At 42.0% G+C, this 19,085-nt stretch overlaps 1 protein-coding gene and 1 long non-coding RNA gene across 4 annotated transcripts; one reads left to right on the top strand and one right to left on the bottom strand.

Moving 5' to 3' along the window:
* The first annotated feature begins 554 nt into the window (after positions 1 to 554).
* On the top strand, positions 555 to 18,624 carry engl (endoglin, like). 3 transcript variants are annotated; one of them, XM_038693789.1, is made up of 17 exons: positions 555 to 873; positions 2,286 to 2,410; positions 2,871 to 3,043; positions 4,105 to 4,242; positions 4,395 to 4,569; positions 4,975 to 5,146; positions 5,219 to 5,363; positions 5,506 to 5,698; positions 5,926 to 6,095; positions 10,963 to 11,118; positions 12,322 to 12,405; positions 12,540 to 12,761; positions 13,046 to 13,573; positions 14,375 to 14,507; positions 14,586 to 14,687; positions 15,549 to 15,663; positions 18,064 to 18,624. In XM_038693789.1, the coding sequence occupies exons 2-17, from the start codon at positions 2,341 to 2,343 to the stop codon at positions 18,110 to 18,112; spliced, it is 2,625 nt and encodes an 874-aa protein (XP_038549717.1). In that variant the 5' UTR covers positions 555 to 873; positions 2,286 to 2,340; the 3' UTR covers positions 18,113 to 18,624. The 3 variants fall into 3 exon arrangements, with proteins under 3 accessions (XP_038549717.1, XP_038549723.1, XP_038549711.1); XM_038693795.1 differs by lacking the exon at positions 2,286 to 2,410; XM_038693783.1 differs by lacking the exon at positions 555 to 873 and having other exon boundaries at positions 2,046 to 2,410.
* Positions 2,497 to 2,891, bottom strand: LOC119883250. Its single transcript, XR_005440611.1, has 2 exons — positions 2,783 to 2,891; positions 2,497 to 2,684 (listed from the first exon to the last, which is right to left on the bottom strand). It is a non-coding gene; the product is annotated as an uncharacterized LOC119883250 (long non-coding RNA).
* Positions 18,625 to 19,085: the final 461 nt, after the last annotated feature.

Here is a 19,085-nt window from a genome sequence, read left to right on the forward strand (position 1 = left end):
TTATTCATACGCCTTTTGATGATACCAGGCTGGAAATAAGTGAAGTGATCCTTTAAAAATTGTTTTTTGATAGCATAAATTGAAAAGTTGGGTTTGGGTTTTGTAGAAATGGAAGAAACAAGAAACCACTGCCAGTCTATGACATGCAATAGGCCTACAAGTGAATCTGAATCTGGCATGGCTGCTGTGTGGTTTGGCTGTTATTAGCCTTTACATACTTCTCCTAGTGCTGTTTTCTTTGGAAATGTTAGGCTGATTTAAAAGGAGAATGTCTGCAGCACTGTGTTGAACTTAATGCTACATCTGAACTCAAAGGAAGAAACATGGAAAATGTGATCCATGCCATTAAAGTCTCAGAGGGTCAGAGAGGACATATGTCTGTCTCTGTGTGTGTTGCCCCTGTGTACTCCCCTCCCTGCACCTCCCAAACATTTCACCTGCCACTCAAACCCCTGAGATCCACCCTCTTCCCTCCTTCCCTCCCCGCAGCCCTCCTTCCTGTTGCCATCTACGCTTGGAAACGCTTCCCAAGCCCTTTATTCCCTCTCCTCGCCATCTCTCTCTCCACTCTGTCACACCATCCCTCAGTCCCTCCCATCGCTACTTTAATCTTTACAACTTCTTCCCCCTTCGCTCCCTCTCGCTGTGTAAAATGAATTTCCACTGAGAAATGTTTCACCACAGCTGGATGAAGGTGCCCAACGATTTGAGAGTTGACTATTTGGCGTGGTCCAAGATGTGGAGGTGACTGAGCGGCTGCGTGTTTAGGAAATGAGGTGGGCGTGTACTGAGTCGTGGACACAGCCCCGCGCAGTGAAGCCCGAAGCAACAGCTGGATCAGCAGTCCGCCTGTCCCTCCGAGCAGCGCCGCAGGTGAGTGCAACTTTTCTTCTCGTGTTTAGTAAAGCAAATGTGTGCTGAAAGAGTTTCGGGACTGATGACATGAACTTGAACTAGACACCACAAATATAAACCAACACAAGATGGCTTTTAATAATAATTACAGTGCTTGAAGAAATTTTCATATCTTCTATTTAAGTGGAAATACCACAAAATATTCGGTTACAAGTAAAAGTCCTGCATTCAGTAAAAGTACAAACGTTTTTGCATCAAAAATACCAAAAGTGAAAGTACTCATCTTGCAGCATGTCCCACTTCAGAATCATATATAATATATTATTGGATTATAATTACTGATGCATTAATGTGTAGGTCACGTTAATGCTGGTTAAGGTTCAGCTAATTTGAATTGTATAACTTTAGACTTTAGACTGCTGGGTACCCCCCTTTTTGAACCCCCCTTATAAAGCTATTATTTTACATTGATTCGTTGATTATATTTTGTATTATTAATCTGAATCTGAAAGGTAACTGTCAAATTCATGCAGTGGAGTAGAAGTATAAAGCAGCAGAAAAATGGAAATTCTCAAGCAAAGTACAAGTAGGCTACCTCAAAACTTTACCTAAGTACATTAGTCTCCTTGAGTAAATGTACTTAGTTGCTTTCCACCACTGAACATTACAGTAATTTATCACCACAGGATAAACCTTAACGTAAAATCTTTGTTATTTGGAATATGATCTTTTCTTACCTTATGCACCTTGTTTATATACATTATAACATTTGTTTTATACAATACATGGCAAAGGGAAGGACCAATTAATAGGCCGCCAGATGTTTGGTCACCACTGTCAGATAGATCTTTCTTTGTTTTAAATTAATACGGTTACAATCTATTCCTATTCCTCTTGACAAAAACTAAGTAAGGACTGGCAAAACACATATTTTATGAAAAAATAACAAAATCAAGCAATCCGCGTGTGTGCTCCGGCTTCCTCCCACCATCCAAAGACATTCAGGCTAGGTTAATTGGTGTCTCCAAAATTGTCCTTAGGTGTGGATGTGAGTGTGAGTGGTTGTCTGTCTTTGTGTGGCCTTGCAAAGGACTGGCGACCTGTCCAGGGTGTACCCCGCCTTTCGCCCGATGTCAGCTGGGATTGGGTCCAGCCCGCTGCGATCCTGTACGCAGGATAAGTGGTTGATGATGGATGGATGGATTAGTTGATTATCAAAATAGCTATTTGCTGTCGACCAACTGATTAATCCACTATTGGTTGCACCCCCAAACATAAGACTAGATAATGTTACTGCCATAGCACATATTATGTTACTGTATGCAGATTATGGAGCTCTCCAAGATCTGCATATTGTGATAACACAGTTGTATCAGTTTGTCTGAAATGGAATTGGTCGGCTATACACTTTGTCTTATTGCCTGTTTCAGTTCACTGGGATGTTACCATAGGACTCATCACATTCAGTCTAGTAGTAAAACATTCATGATGCCTTCGCTGTCAGGGGTTGGATGGACTGTTTTCTGTCTCCTTCTTTTCTGGAAGAGAACAGCAGGTAAGAACATCCGTGGGCCTTTTCAACATTATCTTAGAACGATTATTGTGTTGTGACATTTAAGACAATAAAAGTATCAAATGTGGTATTTCCTCTGCTCAAGCAGCCACAAGTCAAAGGTCTTTATTTTATGTGTCAGAACGAAAGTGAAAACTGTTACATAGTTTCTTGTGGGAAATTTTCCAGTCCCCTCCGGCAGGGATTTAGCCTCAGCACGCAGACACCAGTCTGTCTATTGTGTCACCCACACATCATAGAGAGGAGCAGAGCGAAACTGTGAAAGAAGGCAGAGCACAGATGGAGAGTTATGAGACCTGGCTTACTTTTAGACCAGCGTGCCTGCATGTAGAAGAAGCAGAGATATGGTCTCACCACGAGGAATATTGGTGTACACCCCACTGCAGTTATGGTTTCATTTTTTATCACACTACATAGTCATGCATCTGCTGTTCTTCCTCAGCTCCAAGTATGGAGATGCGATGCTCTGTGGCTGGTCCAGCGGGGTCGTTACACCCTGTTCAGGGTCTGTTGGAGAGGTTTGAGGCTGGTCCGGGTTGTGCTGCTAGAGAACATGGAAACAAGGAAACTCATGTCATTGCAGTGGGGAGAGTTACAAACAGCCCCGAAAACAAGGTAATTTTAAGCTCCCAGTTTCTAAAGAGATCAACACCCCAGACTCTTAACGTACAACACTTTCTCCATAGAGCCAGTCAGTCTGTCTGTAATTAAACAAAATAAACATAATCTCGACCTAACAAATTAATAACAGTGCATCATTATCAAGGGAGCTGTGTCAGTCAGTCAACAAGAAGACAGAGAGGAGAGACAGTGTGACCTACAGTCAGAATAGCCCTAAATTATTCCTTCACGCAAACTAAACAAAAAGATTCTAAAGATGTGTCTCAATTCGGATACTTCTGTTAGTACACTAACATGCAGTACACTGCGTACACTATATGTACACTTACTTGCGTAGTGCGTACATTTCGACAGAGTAGTGTTGTCAATCAAACACCTGCCGACTTGTTTGCTCACTTGACTTCAATTAAAATTTATAAAAAATTTTAAACAAAATTAACATACTTTTACTTTTACGATGCAATCACTGTAGCTTCCTTGGCAGCCATTTTCACACCTTTTAAAATTAGGTTGGTGGTCCCTCCCCTCTCGCTACGTAGCCAAGATTGTCCAGCAATTCACATTGACCATACTCGTCAGTGTAAACACACATATGCACAAATAGTAAATGTAAGCATGGACGGACGCAAATTAAGACACAGTAGTGTTAGATATAGCTAAGTTTGTTAGCTTGAGATTGACTGCAGAGATGCTTCAGCTAGAGCACAGCAGCATGTTCTACTATAGATAGATAATTAGCATTATACACACTGGCTGGTGTGGTTTTATGACAAGGTTATCTGCAGCTAGGTAGCTAGCTGAAAATGCAGTGTTCAATTAACAGTTTTTACACAGTCATTTGATGTTACTTCATCAACACTGTCGCACACACACTGAACATTTTGTGAGGGAAACAAGGGAAACTGGAAATACTGCTTGGGGAAATAGAAAAACTAAGGAATTGACATTATTTATTGCTGTATGGTTCTCTCTTCTGTTAAACACACTGAACATGCATTAAGTGGACTGGCTTTATAGGTATACCACATCACACCGCTTTCCTCTTCTGTCTGCAGGTGACAGTGTTGCTGAAGCCTTTGTCTCTGTCCCCCTCACCTCTAAGAGCCCTTCACCTGCTGCTTAGCTCCAAGCTCCCTGTCACCTGGTGGCTGGAGGCTGAGAGACTGCCCCCTAACCTCCCAGTGCTGGTGCAGGTCAGTCGTAGTGTGCAGAAGAGTGTTATCGTAATCTGCCCATCACATCTGTAAATTAAATGCTGTGTAATGCATATGCCATTTTTATGTTCATGGCTTATGTTTATCAGTTTCTATCCCCTGAAATTTTCTTCTTTGTCCACACCTGCTAGGTATCCTCAAACTCTAGCGTACAGTCCAGCACCCTGCATTTCCATGTCCAAACTGTTCATTCGCTACCTTTTCATTCACGTGCGCTGCACCGCTGGGCTCTGAGACATCATGGCAACCTGTCCTCTCTAACACACACAACACACGGAAATCGAGTGTATGTCGCATTGGGAGAGGGTGAGCCACCAAGAAACCAAATATCATAGTGATGATGAATTATATTCAACTATCGTGCTATCCATGATAGTTTGTATGTAAGCAAAAGTTATGAAAGACTAGCTTAAAGTCTGTTGCCAGTCTTTAAGCTAAGCAAAGCTAACTTGCTTCTTCTTGCATATTCTCATCCAACTGTCTACAAGAAAGTAAACCAACATATTTCCCAAAGTTTTACACTGTCAAACCTAAAAATCTGTGCACTGGTTTGGTACTGTGTATGTTAAAATTCAGGTCATTACATCTTATCATTCAATGTAACTCTCTGTTCTAACCAGACATAACCCTAGGCTAAGGTTGGACAGGTTGTGGAGAAAGATCTTGTGAAACTTAAATTTTAAGAAATCCCTCTTGCTTTGCATATTACAGATGCAACCCTGCCTGCTGTGTGCCAGCTGCAGTCCATGTTCCTCTCTCACAACTACATAACCTCCGACCTGCAGCCACAGAAAGTGCTGGGCTGCGCTGACGAGCCAGCAGGTAGGATCAGCCCCGAAGTCCACGTGATCAGGCTCCATTCAGCAGGCTCAGGGCTCTGCGGGTGAGAACATGCAGCCTTGGAAAGTACAGCCATGGAAATTTTTATTTTCTCATCTCTCACCGTTTCCTTCAGCTCTCTCCAGGTGGAGGTGATTGTCTCTCTTGTGCCCCTGGTGGCCAACTCAAAGACTCAGAAGGTTGTGCTGATTCTCAGTAGCTCTGTGCCAGTCAACTGGGCCATTGTTGCTCGTGGTGTCCGGGGTCATGTCTCTGTTCATGTAAGGGACCCATCTCCCTTTGCTGGTCTACAAGCCAGTTTAAGAATTTTTATCTGAATTTGTCATCTGATTTGTCAAACAACTGTGCCTTTGTACTTTGAACAACATTGCCTATATATCTATTTTCTCTCTCTCTCCATAGTCCTCCAACAGTGTATCCCCACCTTACCCTCCTGAGCCTGACCTCTTCGTGTCCAGTACACTTAACTCTGACTTGTCCACCATATCGGACCTTCTTGTGTGGGCCAGTGAGAGCGGCTACACCAAGGTGACCTCATACACTGAGGCTGACCTGGCCAATCGCTTTGTGATCCAGCTGGCTGGGGGCGGGACAGGTCAGGACCCCTGTGTGTCTCTTGTTTCCATCACTGTGTGAGTGACCTGAACGTTTGTAATCCTCCCTAATTATTTTTGTATTTCTATTAAGTATAGGAGAATTATTTGCTTTTTTGCCTGTGTCCCAGAATTTTTTCATCAATGAATGCATGTTGAATAAAAGGTACTGAAGTGTGAGCATTTAATCTCTGCATGGCTCTATGTCTCCTCTGTGTCTGTACTACAGACGTGGTTGCAGTGATGAATCCTCTGGTTGTGAGGCCTTCCTGGGCTGAGGAGCGCAGTATGAGGCAGTGGCTGAATGGTGGAGGCAAAGCAGGAGGAGGCCAAGAGAGCTTCACAGTGCAGTGTGATGACGGCCGTCTCAGCGTGACTGTGGACCAACACATGCTCCAGGTCTTCATACCTCAGTATTAGATGTAGCATTAGATGTAAACAATTCATAAAGAAAGAAGCTAGCTTTACCACAACATAATATAATGCAGTGTTTTTACAAAGATGTAAGCCTGGCGGGGTGGGCGTGGGGGGGTGAGTACCCCAGTTGGACTGACACAACGGCATCACACCCAGGCTACAAACAAATGACCATGAGCAAGCAGTGTGCATGTGGCAAAATCTGAAAGAGCAATTGCAGCTTGAAAATTGACGGATGAAGTGTCTGGTGGGAGCAAGAGCAGCACAACGCACAGGTGTCCAATATGGGGAGACACAGGAGGTGTCAGTCCCAGAGTCACCCCATAGTGCCCGGATCCTCCATGTGATGCAAACTAATCCCTCTAATTTTAAGTCTATGAGTAGGCAGATCAAATGGCCTGCAGATAACATTACTTCAATGTGGAATCAGTGACGAACATGTCAACAAAATTCTTGAGGCAACCGTGAAAGGAGAGACCAATAGGAAGCTACAAGCCATGACAACAAGCATTGTCAGCATCACAGCTGAACAGTTTGGAAAAGAGGAGGAGAAAGGCTCCAGGACCCCTTACTCAAAGAACCAAAAAGCGGCAAGGATCCACATCAGGCAGGAGATAAAAGCACTGAACCCCCAGTACAAGGAGACAGGAGAAGACGAACCCATTTGCTTGGCCTAGCTGATGTGCATCCTATTAAAGAAGATCAGGGTCCTACGCCGGGCATAGTGGCATCGAGGCGGCGGTATGAATGGGCCCAAAAATGAGCAGGAGTTGGGAGAGTGCAACATCCTAATAGACCCCCTGGACCATGAAACATGTGCAGTTTGACATGTCAAAGCTGCAGCGATAGGAAGTCAAAGAGGTCATCCACAAAGCAAGGGCAATCTCTGCTCCAGGGCCAAGCAGCATTGTAAGCAAGAACTGTCCCAAACTCCTGCTGTGCCTGAGGAAGATCTTCTTTTAAGTCTTCTGGAGAAGGGGAAAGATCCCAGAAAAGTGGAGAGTGACTGAAGCGGTGTGGAGGAAGTCTCTACCCAGATAGACCAGTTCTGCATCTGTATGGAGGCAAAGGTCTGTCCACCTACCTGGCCAAGAACACATTGACACATCAGTCCAGGAAGGTGGTATTTCAGGGATGCCAGGCTGACTGGAGCACACCTGGTACAGGTATGTGGACGACACATGGGTCAAATTTAAAACCCAGGAAGTGCAAGCTTTCACAGAACACATCAACTCTGTGGACAGTGAAGGTAAGTTTACACGAGAAGATGTCCACAACCAAAGTTTGGCTTTCCTGGATTGTGTCGTTCACATTGACGAGGACAGGAGCCTGCAAATTGGAATCTACAGGAAACCCACACACACAGACCAGTACCTACTTTTTGACTCCCACCACCTACTAGAGAACAAGCTAGGGGTCATCAAAACCCTGCATCACAGAGCTGAGAACATACCAACAAGTGCCCGAGTCCAAGAAAAGGAAAAGAACCATTTGAAGGGGGCACTTACAGCCTGTGGATATCCCAAATGGACCTTTGTGAAAAAAGCCACAAGATCCAGGAGGGACAACACTACAGGGTATGAGGAAAAGAAGAATAAACGCAACAACATTGTGATTCCATTTGTGTCTGGAGTATCAGAGAAACTCAGGAGGATTGGCAAACAAACACCACATCCCTGTGTTTTTTAAACCCAGGAACACGGTAAGACAGATACTGGTACACCCCAAAGATTGCACACCCAAACACAATCTGGTGTTGTCCAATGCAGTGAGGAATGCACAGACCTACACTACACAGAAGGGCCAACTCCTCAGGTCTACACTCAAAAGTTTACCTACATTTAAGGATAAAGGACACTCTTGAGGCTCACCAGGTGCACATTTTAGACAGAGAGGATGGATGGTTTGAAAGGGGTGTCAAGAAAGCCATTTACACCCGGGGTTGAGGACCCATCGCTTGGGTTGCTCCAATAACTAAAACGACATCCAGGAGCCAGTCAGAACTGAAGAAGTCTCTTGGATGAGCAATGAAACTTCTTTAGGAATCTTCAACCAAGTCCAATTCTCGTGTAAACTTACCTTCACTGTCCACAGATGACTACGACCTGGATGATTGAGAACCATTACAGATTATTCCGATCTCGATAAACCAACCTTACAGGGTCAGCAATCACTTCACGAGATGGCTGGGGCTGCCAAAGAGCCTGAGCAGCATAACACTCTACAGAGTCCACAACACAGCGACTCAAGTGATCTGAAGGTGCCTAAAGCAGGGATCCAAGTGAAGTCTGGCAGGAAGTTGAGGGCAGACATAAGGCTACATCAGAAGAGGCTGGTGGGAGTGATCACATGAGCCTGATCTGGGCTAGCATCCTTTCCAACCACCAGAGGGAAGGAGAGGAGCCACCTCGTTCCGGGGGAAGTGAGAGTAGCAGTGGTGGAGAAGGGGAACCTGCAAGTCGGTGGGAATGAAGCAACAAGAGAGAATGTGGTTGAGAAGAAATTGACCTGGGCTGAGCTTTGGAATGTCGAGCCATGCAGAACCTAATTTCTCATCCAGGCAGTGAACGATGTGCTTTTGAGTCTATCTATTCTGCATTCATGGGGCAAAGCAGAGATACCAACCAACTCCTGTGCTGAAGCAATCAGCACAGGAGTTGGTTGCACAGGAGCTGACAGTCCCATGGGAAGATCACTTGGAAGAGGCCTTTGAAAGGAAGCTTTGCAAGTACGCAGGACTGGTCAGCAGGACTGGCCAGCTGGCTGAATGAAAAGCGAGTTGTCTCCCACACAGGGGTGTAGGTATAGACGAGGCAGACAGTGCTTGTGCACTGGGGCCCGCACTGTACTGTACTGACAAGCCAATGTTGGTAACGATGGCAAAGACAGCGTAATATAAATGTGATTGATGGTGCAAAGCTGTATCAATTAATCTGTCACAGCTACCTGCGGACGTCCGCTTTGCGTTCCATCTGAACGTCACACACCTCAGCCTGTTTCCCTTATGTAAGCAAGAACACATTTAAGCCAATCATGGCACAAATCAGACAGACAACATGAACATTTGGACCGTTTATTGACGTTTTGCAGTGTAAACAACCACCATCACCTCCATGATCACATTCCTCGCTTTGAATTGGAGCCCAGGCCAATCAGCACTGGTGCCCGTCAGGGCTGTGTCAGCTCTCTAGTCCTCTTTACACTGTATACTAACGACTGCACTAGACTCTACACTGACAATTATATTATCAAATTCTCAGACGATACAGCAATCCTCGGCCTTATGCACAAAGATAGAAGCCCAGCAGCGTATCATACAGAAATTGATGAATTTGTCCAGTGGTGTGACGACAACTGTCTTGTGCTTAATGTGACCAAGACTGAGGAGATGGTGTTTGACCCAAAGGCCATAGGTGACACCAGGCCTGTAGTAATCAACAACTCAGCCATTACTCAGGTTAACTCTTACAAATACCTTGGTGTGCATATCGATAATGCACTTAGCTGGAAAGACCACGTGAATACTCTCTGCTCCAGACTTCAACAGAGGATACATTTTTTACGAAGACTTACTTTTCTAAGATACGGTATCACAGCCTGGTATGGTAACCTGACAGTACAGTCCAAATCACAGATTGCCCGTGCGGTACAGATAGCCATGAAGATTATGTGGGACAGAAACCATCCGCCCCTCCAGACAATTTATGAGCAGTTGCTTATCAGACAGGCAAAAAAAATAGTCTCCGATCCAACCCACATACTTCATCCACAATTTCAGCCTCTGGTAGAAGATTTAGGGTTCCTAAATGCAGGCTAAACAGATATAAACAGTCATTTGTGACTATGTCCATTAAGCTTATCAACACTAACATGTAGGCTGGCTGGGTTGGGCACTATGTCATTGTGCAATAAATAGGCTATCGGGGTTATGCAATATGTCATTTGTGCAATGTGTAGGCTATTGGGTGTGCGATATGTCATTTGTGCAATGTGTAGGCTATTAGGGATGTGCAATATCTCATTGTGCAAGGGTCGTGCTACATTGTGGGGAATGCAGCCAACAGGGTTATTCAATCAAAACTGGCATTGGAAGAAGGAGTCAATGTGCTACTATATCGGGATGCGTTTCATGCGAATATGTGTGAGAGATGTTTTATTTCTGTATTTTTGTACTTGTAAAACTGCAGAACGGACAGAGTCCAAAACAATTTTCCCTTTGGGGACAATAAAGTATCTTATCTTATGAACTACACTGAACAAAATTATAAACGCAACACTTTTGTTTTTGCCCCCATTCATCATGAGCTGAACTCAAAGATCTAAGACTTTCTCTATGTACACAAAAGGCCTGTTTCTCTCAAATATTGTTCACAAATCTGTCAAAATCTGTGTTAGTGAGCTTCTCCTTTGCCGAGACAAATGCAAATCAAGATGCTGATCATCAGACTTTTCATATAGCACCAGCATGAGGTCAAAATTGTAAATTGTCCAAAACATTGGTTTATGACAAAATACTTCCAAAACTAATGATATCAGCTTCAGCTATATTTTGTTCTTTGTGCTACCTAGAAAATGTTAGCATGCTAACACACTAAACTAACATATTGAACATCATACCTGCTTAATATGTTAGCATTGTCATTGTAATTTACCATGCTAATGTTAGCGTTTATATCAAGTAACACTGTGACTGAGTACAGCCTCACAGAGCTGATGACAGTCTTGATACAATGCTCATTTCTAGCACTAGTAGTTATTGTTAAACTATCTATGTGCACATCTTTCCTGTTATACAGAAAGATTATTTAATTTGAAAATTAGGTGATCTCACATCAGTTCTCTCCTTCAGAGCTTGTCTGTCCCAGTGGCTGCCGTGACTCTACGAGACTCAAAGTGCCAGGCTCAGTCCAACGGGAGCCATTTCCTGTTGGTGTTCCCAGTCATTTCCTGTGGGACTGAGGGTCTGCTCCTGGGACAGCCCAGAGGGGTGCAGTACAAAAATATGGTGAGATAGAGAATTTGGGCAGAAAGGGATTAGAGAAAATTCTTCATTGGCTTTTAAAGCCTATGTTAAGAATATATTACAGAGTTTTTGCATTTTTTTGTTTAACTTTGATATGATGTGATTTTAAAATAGTTTGTTTTGGTTTATGTTATCATTGTTCATATCATTTACATAAACCAACAGAGACACAGAAATTAGAGAGCTGATTTGAGAAAGAGAAACATAAATAAAGACAACAAAATAGGTTAAAAGTCTATTTTGTAGTTTAACAGTGGTAAAAATTAAAACACACAGCACATAATGGACACTTGAAATTTTGAATTGTAAATAGAAGTTGTCCCTTGTGAGACCCGTGACCTGGGTCATCATGACCAGAACAACACTGTTCTTAGTTGAAGCATAAAATTGTGATGCCTCACAGAGGCAAATTAAGTACACAGGCAGCAATTTGGAAAAGGGATGTTGCAGAGTGATTTCAGAAAAGTGGCGAAGGGACAAACCACAGAGGCAGGAGGTGTATTTGTTAAAACACTGAGTGAAAAACATGTCAGAGTCTATAATGCGTTGCTGACTGTAATAATCATGTTTATGTTGATCTATTGTTGTTTAGCTGCTGGAAATTTTTTGGACATCCAGCAGTTAGGTTGTTTTCACACCTGTGTTTTTCGTGTGGTTAATTCAGACTCAGTTTTTTTTCCCCTTTCAGTGCAATTTGTGCAGTTGGGCAGGAGTGAACACAGTAAGCACTCTGGTGCAAACCAAAACAACTGCACAAAGACCCTTGACAGAAGGTGGACTTGGCCCAGGCCCAAACGAACTCTGTGGTGTCTTGTTTGTGGGTGGAATGTGACCCGACCTTGATCCGACCCAACTACCTTAAACTACCAATAACATATCACGCTTAGACATATCTTCGGTTTAAAGGAAACCTACTATGCTTTCCCTTATTTCTGTCAGATGTATAATGTTACAGTGTCAGATGTTCATATTATATGTGGCAAAAGTAGTGGTAAAAATGAAAATTTTGTTACTTGCAAATTATGTCTCAAAGAAGAAGCAAAAAACTGAGTAATGTTATTTTTAACCTGTGTTCTTCGGATGGCTATTTACGCGAGTGTACCTTATGCTGTTTAGGGTGAGAGCAAATGTAGAAAACTGAGCTTACATACCAATGTTTCCCTCTTGTTCCTCCTCTCTGTCCAGGTGTTATTGTGGAGAGACAAGCCTCAGACCATTCTGGCACTCAATGAGACAGAAAACAAGTCCAAAAGTCCCCTCGGCATACATGTAAGATATCTGTGCACAGCATGTGTGTATGCCTACATTCATAATAAATATATAATGAAGGCAAAGTATTTAAAAAATCTTCTCCATCACTCATTCAGTATTTGTAACATATAATCTTCTGTATCTCTTCTCAGTTCAGCTGTCTGTCTGCAGTCCCCACCCTCCCTGGTCCTCAGGCAGGGCTGGTGCCCTGGGCACCCAAGGGTCCAGGGCCTGATCCAGGGCTGAGCCACCTACCGACACCCAGACAAAGATCTGGGCCTGTTCTTGTTTTAAAGCTTTTTGTCACTGAGAGTTATAAGCTGGACAGGATTGGCCCCTGTGTCATCACTGCACACAACCGTGTCTATGTTGAGGTTTGTGTGTGTGTGTGTGTGTGTGTGTGTGTGTGTGTCTTATATTTTATATTGCTTATTCGCCTTTTTTTAGACAAACACTCTCAACATCAAAGTCAAGACCTTATCACTGCAAATGATGTGTATGAGATACTCTCAGCACTTACTCTGGTACCAATGAAAGCGAGTAATCAAATTAACTTAATGGTGGCATGCTTACATTCCTTTGATTCTGTTCATATGATACATCTTGTCCAAACATTTAACTACAATTTGTCTCCTTCATAATTTTTTTTTATCTGCAGATTTCAGGCGAAGGGCCCTTCACAGATGTTGTGGAAGTACAGTCATGTGTGGTTTCTCCTCTGTCAGACCCCAAAAAGTCCTGGACTGGACGTTTCTGGACAGTCATAAGCGATGGCTGTTCCACAGACCCCTCACTGACCCTTAGTGCAAAGGCAAAAGTTCAAGAGGAAGACGATGATGGTGAACTGGAAGAGGAAAAGGAAGCGACAGATGGACTGGAAAAAGGCATAACGTATGACAGAGATGGAGATGTCTCAGTCCCACACAAAGTTGAAAGAAGAGCAGGAGAAGCAAAAGCAAGGATAGAAATGAGTAACACAAGTATGGGAGAAAAGGAGATACAGCCCTTAAGATTTAGCTTCATCCTACGGCCAGTTAATAATAACTCCATTCAGTTCCTCCACTGCAGCCTTCGCCTGTGTGTCTCTGACTCAACAAGAGGGGAGCCCATTAAGGAAACAGCAAAAAGTGACTGTCAGGGTGGGCTACGTATCCCTCCACTCATATCTAGATCATCCAGAAATCAGGTACAGAAACAATTTACACACTAGGGCTACATTTCAAAGCACAATACAAATGCAGAATAAAGCTTCCTGTCAACATGGAACATTTAAGGAACAGTTTAACATTTGAGGAGATTTACCTGTTCGCTTTCTTGTCAAGAGTTAGATTAGATGATTGATACCACTCTCATGTGCAAATACTAAATATAAGGCCATGACCAGCCGCTGGTTAACTTAGCTTAGCATGAAGACTTGAAACAGGGAAACAGCTAGCATGGTTCTGTCCTAATGTAACAAAACACGCCTGCCAGCAGCTCTAAGGCTTGCTAATAAACATGTTGTTTCTGTTTGTTAAATCTGTACTTTCTTCTGTTTAAAACTAGCCTTAGCTAGTTGCCTGGCAATCTCAAGGTGACGGCAAGACTTAATTGGTGTTGGAAGGTGAATTTTGTTCCCTTTGGAAAGAGCCAAGCTAGCTTTTGCTTGCCTTTAAGCTAAGCTATGCTAAGTGACTGCAAGCTGTTGCTTCATATTTACCGTACAGATATTTGAGAAGTATCGACCTTCATATCAGACTCTCAGCAAGAAAGCGAGTAAGCGCATTTGCCAGAAATGACAAACTATTGCTTTAATGCATCTTTGACTTGCAAAATGTTCACTATTCACTGAGCGACCGACCTCAAGACAGTTTGTTTTTCTGTCCAAGTTAATATCATTGGTAGGAAATGTAAAAACTAAGAAAAAGTTGTTGGATAAATAATGGATAATTATTTGTCCTCTCTACATAACTAACATATAGGGCTTCTCGTGTATTCCCATCCCCAGTGTGAGATCAGAAACCTCTCCAGGCCCATGGTGATCACACAGCATATTAGCTCATTGGCACCCAAACCGCTGGGGCCCCCTGCTGGCCAAAGGAGTATCTCCCAATTGCCCAGTCCAGATCCAGAACAAGGCAGTGAGTATCATTTATCTAGTCATTTTCCCATGTTACTGTGAGACTATTTAACCTCCCTAATGAACAATCTGTCTCTAGGCTCTGTGGTGCAGACAGGACCAGTGATGGGAATTGTCTTTGTTGCCTTTGTGATGGGTGTCGGTCTGATGGGGGGGCTATGGTGCATCTATAATTATACAGGTAATGAGAACGGATTCCTTGAAAAGTTTTGCCAAATACATTATCAACCAAAATCCAAAGTCATGCAATTGAATGAATGTGAGCGCTTTTGACATATGAACTGGACAAATTAAAAATAATAATCATCATCAAATCCATTATAGAGGTCATATTATGCTTTTTGGCCTTTTCCCTTTCCTTTATAGTATAGTTATATATGTAATAGGTTTGCAAAGTGAAAACCCGCCCTACTCTGCTTCTGATTGGCTAGTAGTCTTTACCTAGGTACTGCACATGTGCAACTCTGAAACAAAGCAAGAAACTTCACACTGTTGCTATAATGGAGCGTTCAACATATAGGGTGAAATGATTTACTGAAGCAATGTGCAGTATGACAAAAAATATATTTTTGTATTTGTATTTTTTCTAAATTAAACCGTGGAAAACCTTTCTGGTACAACCCTTAAATAAAATTATGAACCTGTAAATGAGCATAATATAACCTCTTTAGTATTCTGTTCTGTTACTGTCAATCACTCATTCATGTAAAACAATAGTAATTCAACACACAGCCCGTTTAACAAAAGCTTTTGCATTTTCTATTTTAGTGGGGGAATTTGGGGATATTTATATATTAGCAAATGTTAGCATGCTAAAATGCTAAACTGCTAAACTCACATGGTGAATATGGTAAACATTATACATCAGGCAAGCACTGCCGTTGTGAGCATGTTAGCATGCTTACATTAGCATTTAACTCAAAGCACTACAGCGTCTCACAGAGCTGCTAGCATGGCTGTAGACTTTTAATCATGGTGGTATTTTCTATTTGTGGTTACATGGAGACATTTAAAAGGGACTACATAAATGTATTTTTTGAAGCGGTGCGGCCAGCATCACTTGGAGGAGAAGGTCATTTAACAGACCAGACAAATGGAGTTCACAACATCTTGAGTCCACCTTCACCATCTGATCACTACTCTAGCTCCGTGTTGAGGTAAGATCTGATGAGAATGGTCATTTAACCGATTTTACACAAGTCTGTTTTCAGGTCTGGTGGAGTTCTCTACTACTGCATACATGAAAAGTTGTATAAAGCAGTTTGTGGCTCCAGAGGGAGCTGTGTGAAGTCTCAGTGTCAGTTGGGCCTAAAGACGACAAGTTTAAAAATGAAGAAAATCTGGGGGTGTAGAGTAAAAAGAAAGAACACATCAACCTCAACCTCTCCAGATTTCTGTAGTCTGCCAGGTTATACACTCACAAGCCACTTTATTAGGTACACTTCAATTGCTTGTTAATACAAATAGCTAATCAGCCAATCACATGGCAACAACTCAATGTATGTAGGCATGTAGACGTGGTGAAGACAACTTGCTGAAGTTCAAACTGAGCATCAGAGTGGGGAAAAAAGGGGATTTAAGTGACTTTGAACGTGGCATGGTTGTTGGTGCCAGATGGGCTGGTCTGAGTATTTCTGAAACTGCTGATCTACTGGGATTTTAATGCTCAACCTTCTCATAAATCATAATGCACATAAAACATATGACTTAGACAAAATGGATTTCCAGAGAATGGTCTGAAAAAAAGAAAATATCCAGTGAGCGGCAGTTGAGTGGACGAAAATGCTTTATGTCAGAGGAGAATGGGCAGACTGGTTTGAGATGACAAAAAGGCAACAGTAACTCAAATAACCACTAGTTACAGCCAAGGTAGGACGAATACCATCTCTGAACGTACAACACATCGAATCTTGAAGCAGATGGGCTACAGCAGCAGAAGGCCACACAGGGTGCCCCTCCTGTCAGCTAAGAACAGGAAACTGAGGCTATAATTGGATGGATCCATCCTGCCTCGTGTCAACGGTTCAGGCTGCCGGTGGTGGTGTAATGGTGTGGGGGATATTTTCCTGGCACACTTTGGTCCCCTTAATACCAATTTAGCATCAATTAAACGTGACAGCCTGCATGAGTATTGTTGCTGACCATGTCCATCCCTTTATGACCTTTATGACCCATCTTCTGATGGCTACTTCCAGCAGGATAATGCACCATGTCTTAAAGCTCAAATCATCTCAAACTGGTTTCTTGAATGTGACAATGAGTTCATTGTAGTCCAATGGCCTCCAGAATCACCAGATCTCAATCCAGTAGAGCCTGACCTTTGGTATGTGGTGGAACGGGACATTTGCATCATGGATGTGCAGCTGACAAATCTGCTGCAACTTTGTGATGCCATCATGTCAATATGAACAAAAGCCTTGTTGAAAGTATGCCACGAAGAAGTAAGGCAGTTCTGAAGGCAAAGGGTGTCCAACCTGGTACCAGCAAGGTGTACCTAATAAAATGGCTGGTGAGTGTACATTATATACACCAGATCATATTATACATTTTCCATGGATATTCTGCAGCCCAGGCTTTAATAACAGATTTGTAAAGCTCATTTTGCATAGTCTTTGTTAAGGCTACTACAACTGCTTTTTTTCAATACTTTTTTAAAGGCAATAATTCTGCTGATATACTATGTTTAACCATTTCAGTTTAATGTGTTTGTGTTAACATGTTTGAAGATTAACTAACATATGAACATTCACAGTTTTCATGACACATCATCATTGTCATCAGTTTATGGCCTATTTTGAATTTATTTTATGTTGCATCACACATGTCTTATTGTCTTGAATTAAATCTAAAGTAAAGGTATGTAGTATTTCTCTATTCTTGGCAGCTGTAATTTTTTATTTCAAATGCTACCAGTTCTTCCAGCAAAAACAAAGTGAATTCAGTTCAATAGAATGAAGGAAAACACTTTTGGTAGCTAAATATCAATTATCTCATTTTAATCAATTTACTTCTGTGTTCATCTACAGCGCAGTGAAAAAGTATTTTCAATGACAACCTGAGTAAACACAAAATACAGTTTTTTAAATGATCATTTAATTTATTAAAGAAACCAGAACCTATATCACCCATGTGAAAAAGTAGTAACTCCCCCTAAACTGGTTGTGCCACTTTCAGCAGCAAATATTTATTCACTGCACTTTATGTTAAGATTTTTGTAATGACACTTAGTACCATCCACGTGATGAAAATGAAATACCAACAACACATTGCATCATACTACAGAGACAATTTTGTCATTTTCAGGCAGTCAAATGTGAATCTTCCACAATCCCTTTTGTTCAAACATTAACACATTTTTAGAAGCTTATGGAGTTTGTCTGTAAAACTGTACAGGTTACTCCAGCTTGGGTGTCAAAGCGGTGTATTTAAAATAAACTGTAGTGGTTAGAAGCACCAGCAGTTCAGAAAATGTATCAGCATTAGACGAGCACCTGCAGATTTCAACTCTGATATGCCAGATAGGTCTGAACAGTTTTACTCTTTTATCTCTTTCTCAGGATTTCCTCCGGCAAATCAGAGAAAGAAGAACTGGAACAGAGGTTGTAACAACATGTGTGTGTGTGTGTGTTTGTTTGTGTGTTAGCACAGCTGCCTATTCGTGTGCAGAGCCATGTTTGTGCAATTCTCCTCCAGTTTCGTTCATTACTGTGCCGCAGAAATGCAAGAGGACTGAAACCATTTGAACACAGTACTGCTCATCCCAGCGTTACAAAAAGTCAGATGTTTGATTCAAAGTGAAACATTGTTTGTTTGTTTGATGCTGCAAGCCATTCTATATCAAGTAATTTCAAAACTGGCAGCCAAGTCACATGACAGAGGCCTTTATATGGATTCAACAGGATCCAGACTTGGTTGGCGTGACTCAAACAGAAACCACATCATCATTGCCTTTAGAGACAAAACAAAAGGCCAGAGATGAATTGAGAGGTTATGCTCGACGAGTCAGTGTTTTACACTATTTGTCTAACTGTGAATCAGCTGGATAACAAAACAGCATTAATCTGTATGTGAATTTGTTTATGTGGCAAATAAGATGTATTAAATGAGCTGAGAGCCATGTTGACTTGCTGTTTCACTCTCAAATTACATGCAACCCAGATAAATCAAAGGATGTTAATGTATTCATGTGAATATGTTTATGGTACTGTATTAAGTTAAAAATAGTAATAAATGATTTACAGACATATAATGTCGATGTGGCCAACATGATAGCAAACAGGTGTCTATTTACACTTCCAGCAGAAATAGAGCAATGTTTATTTAGGAGACATTAACTGTTAAGTTAATGCCTGGTTTTTCAAGAAACAAACCCAATGAGAGCAGTGAGAGTGAACCAAAACATTTAGGTCCATAAAAACAAGACATTTAGCTGAAAGATGATCCAAAGCTCCGTAGGAGGAACTGAGTTGGGTGCTAATTCTCTGTGGGTTCATCACTTTAACAAACCCCTTTCACATTACATGTCATTCAATCCATTGTTAATATGGAAATATTGATTAGAACAGCTTAAATCTTAGTA

This window comes from Micropterus salmoides, unplaced genomic scaffold (assembly GCF_014851395.1).
Source record: "Micropterus salmoides isolate LMB-PRFRI ecotype aquatic unplaced genomic scaffold, ASM1485139v1 Ms_hic_scaffold_10, whole genome shotgun sequence".
NCBI lineage: Eukaryota > Metazoa > Chordata > Actinopteri > Centrarchiformes > Centrarchidae > Micropterus > Micropterus salmoides.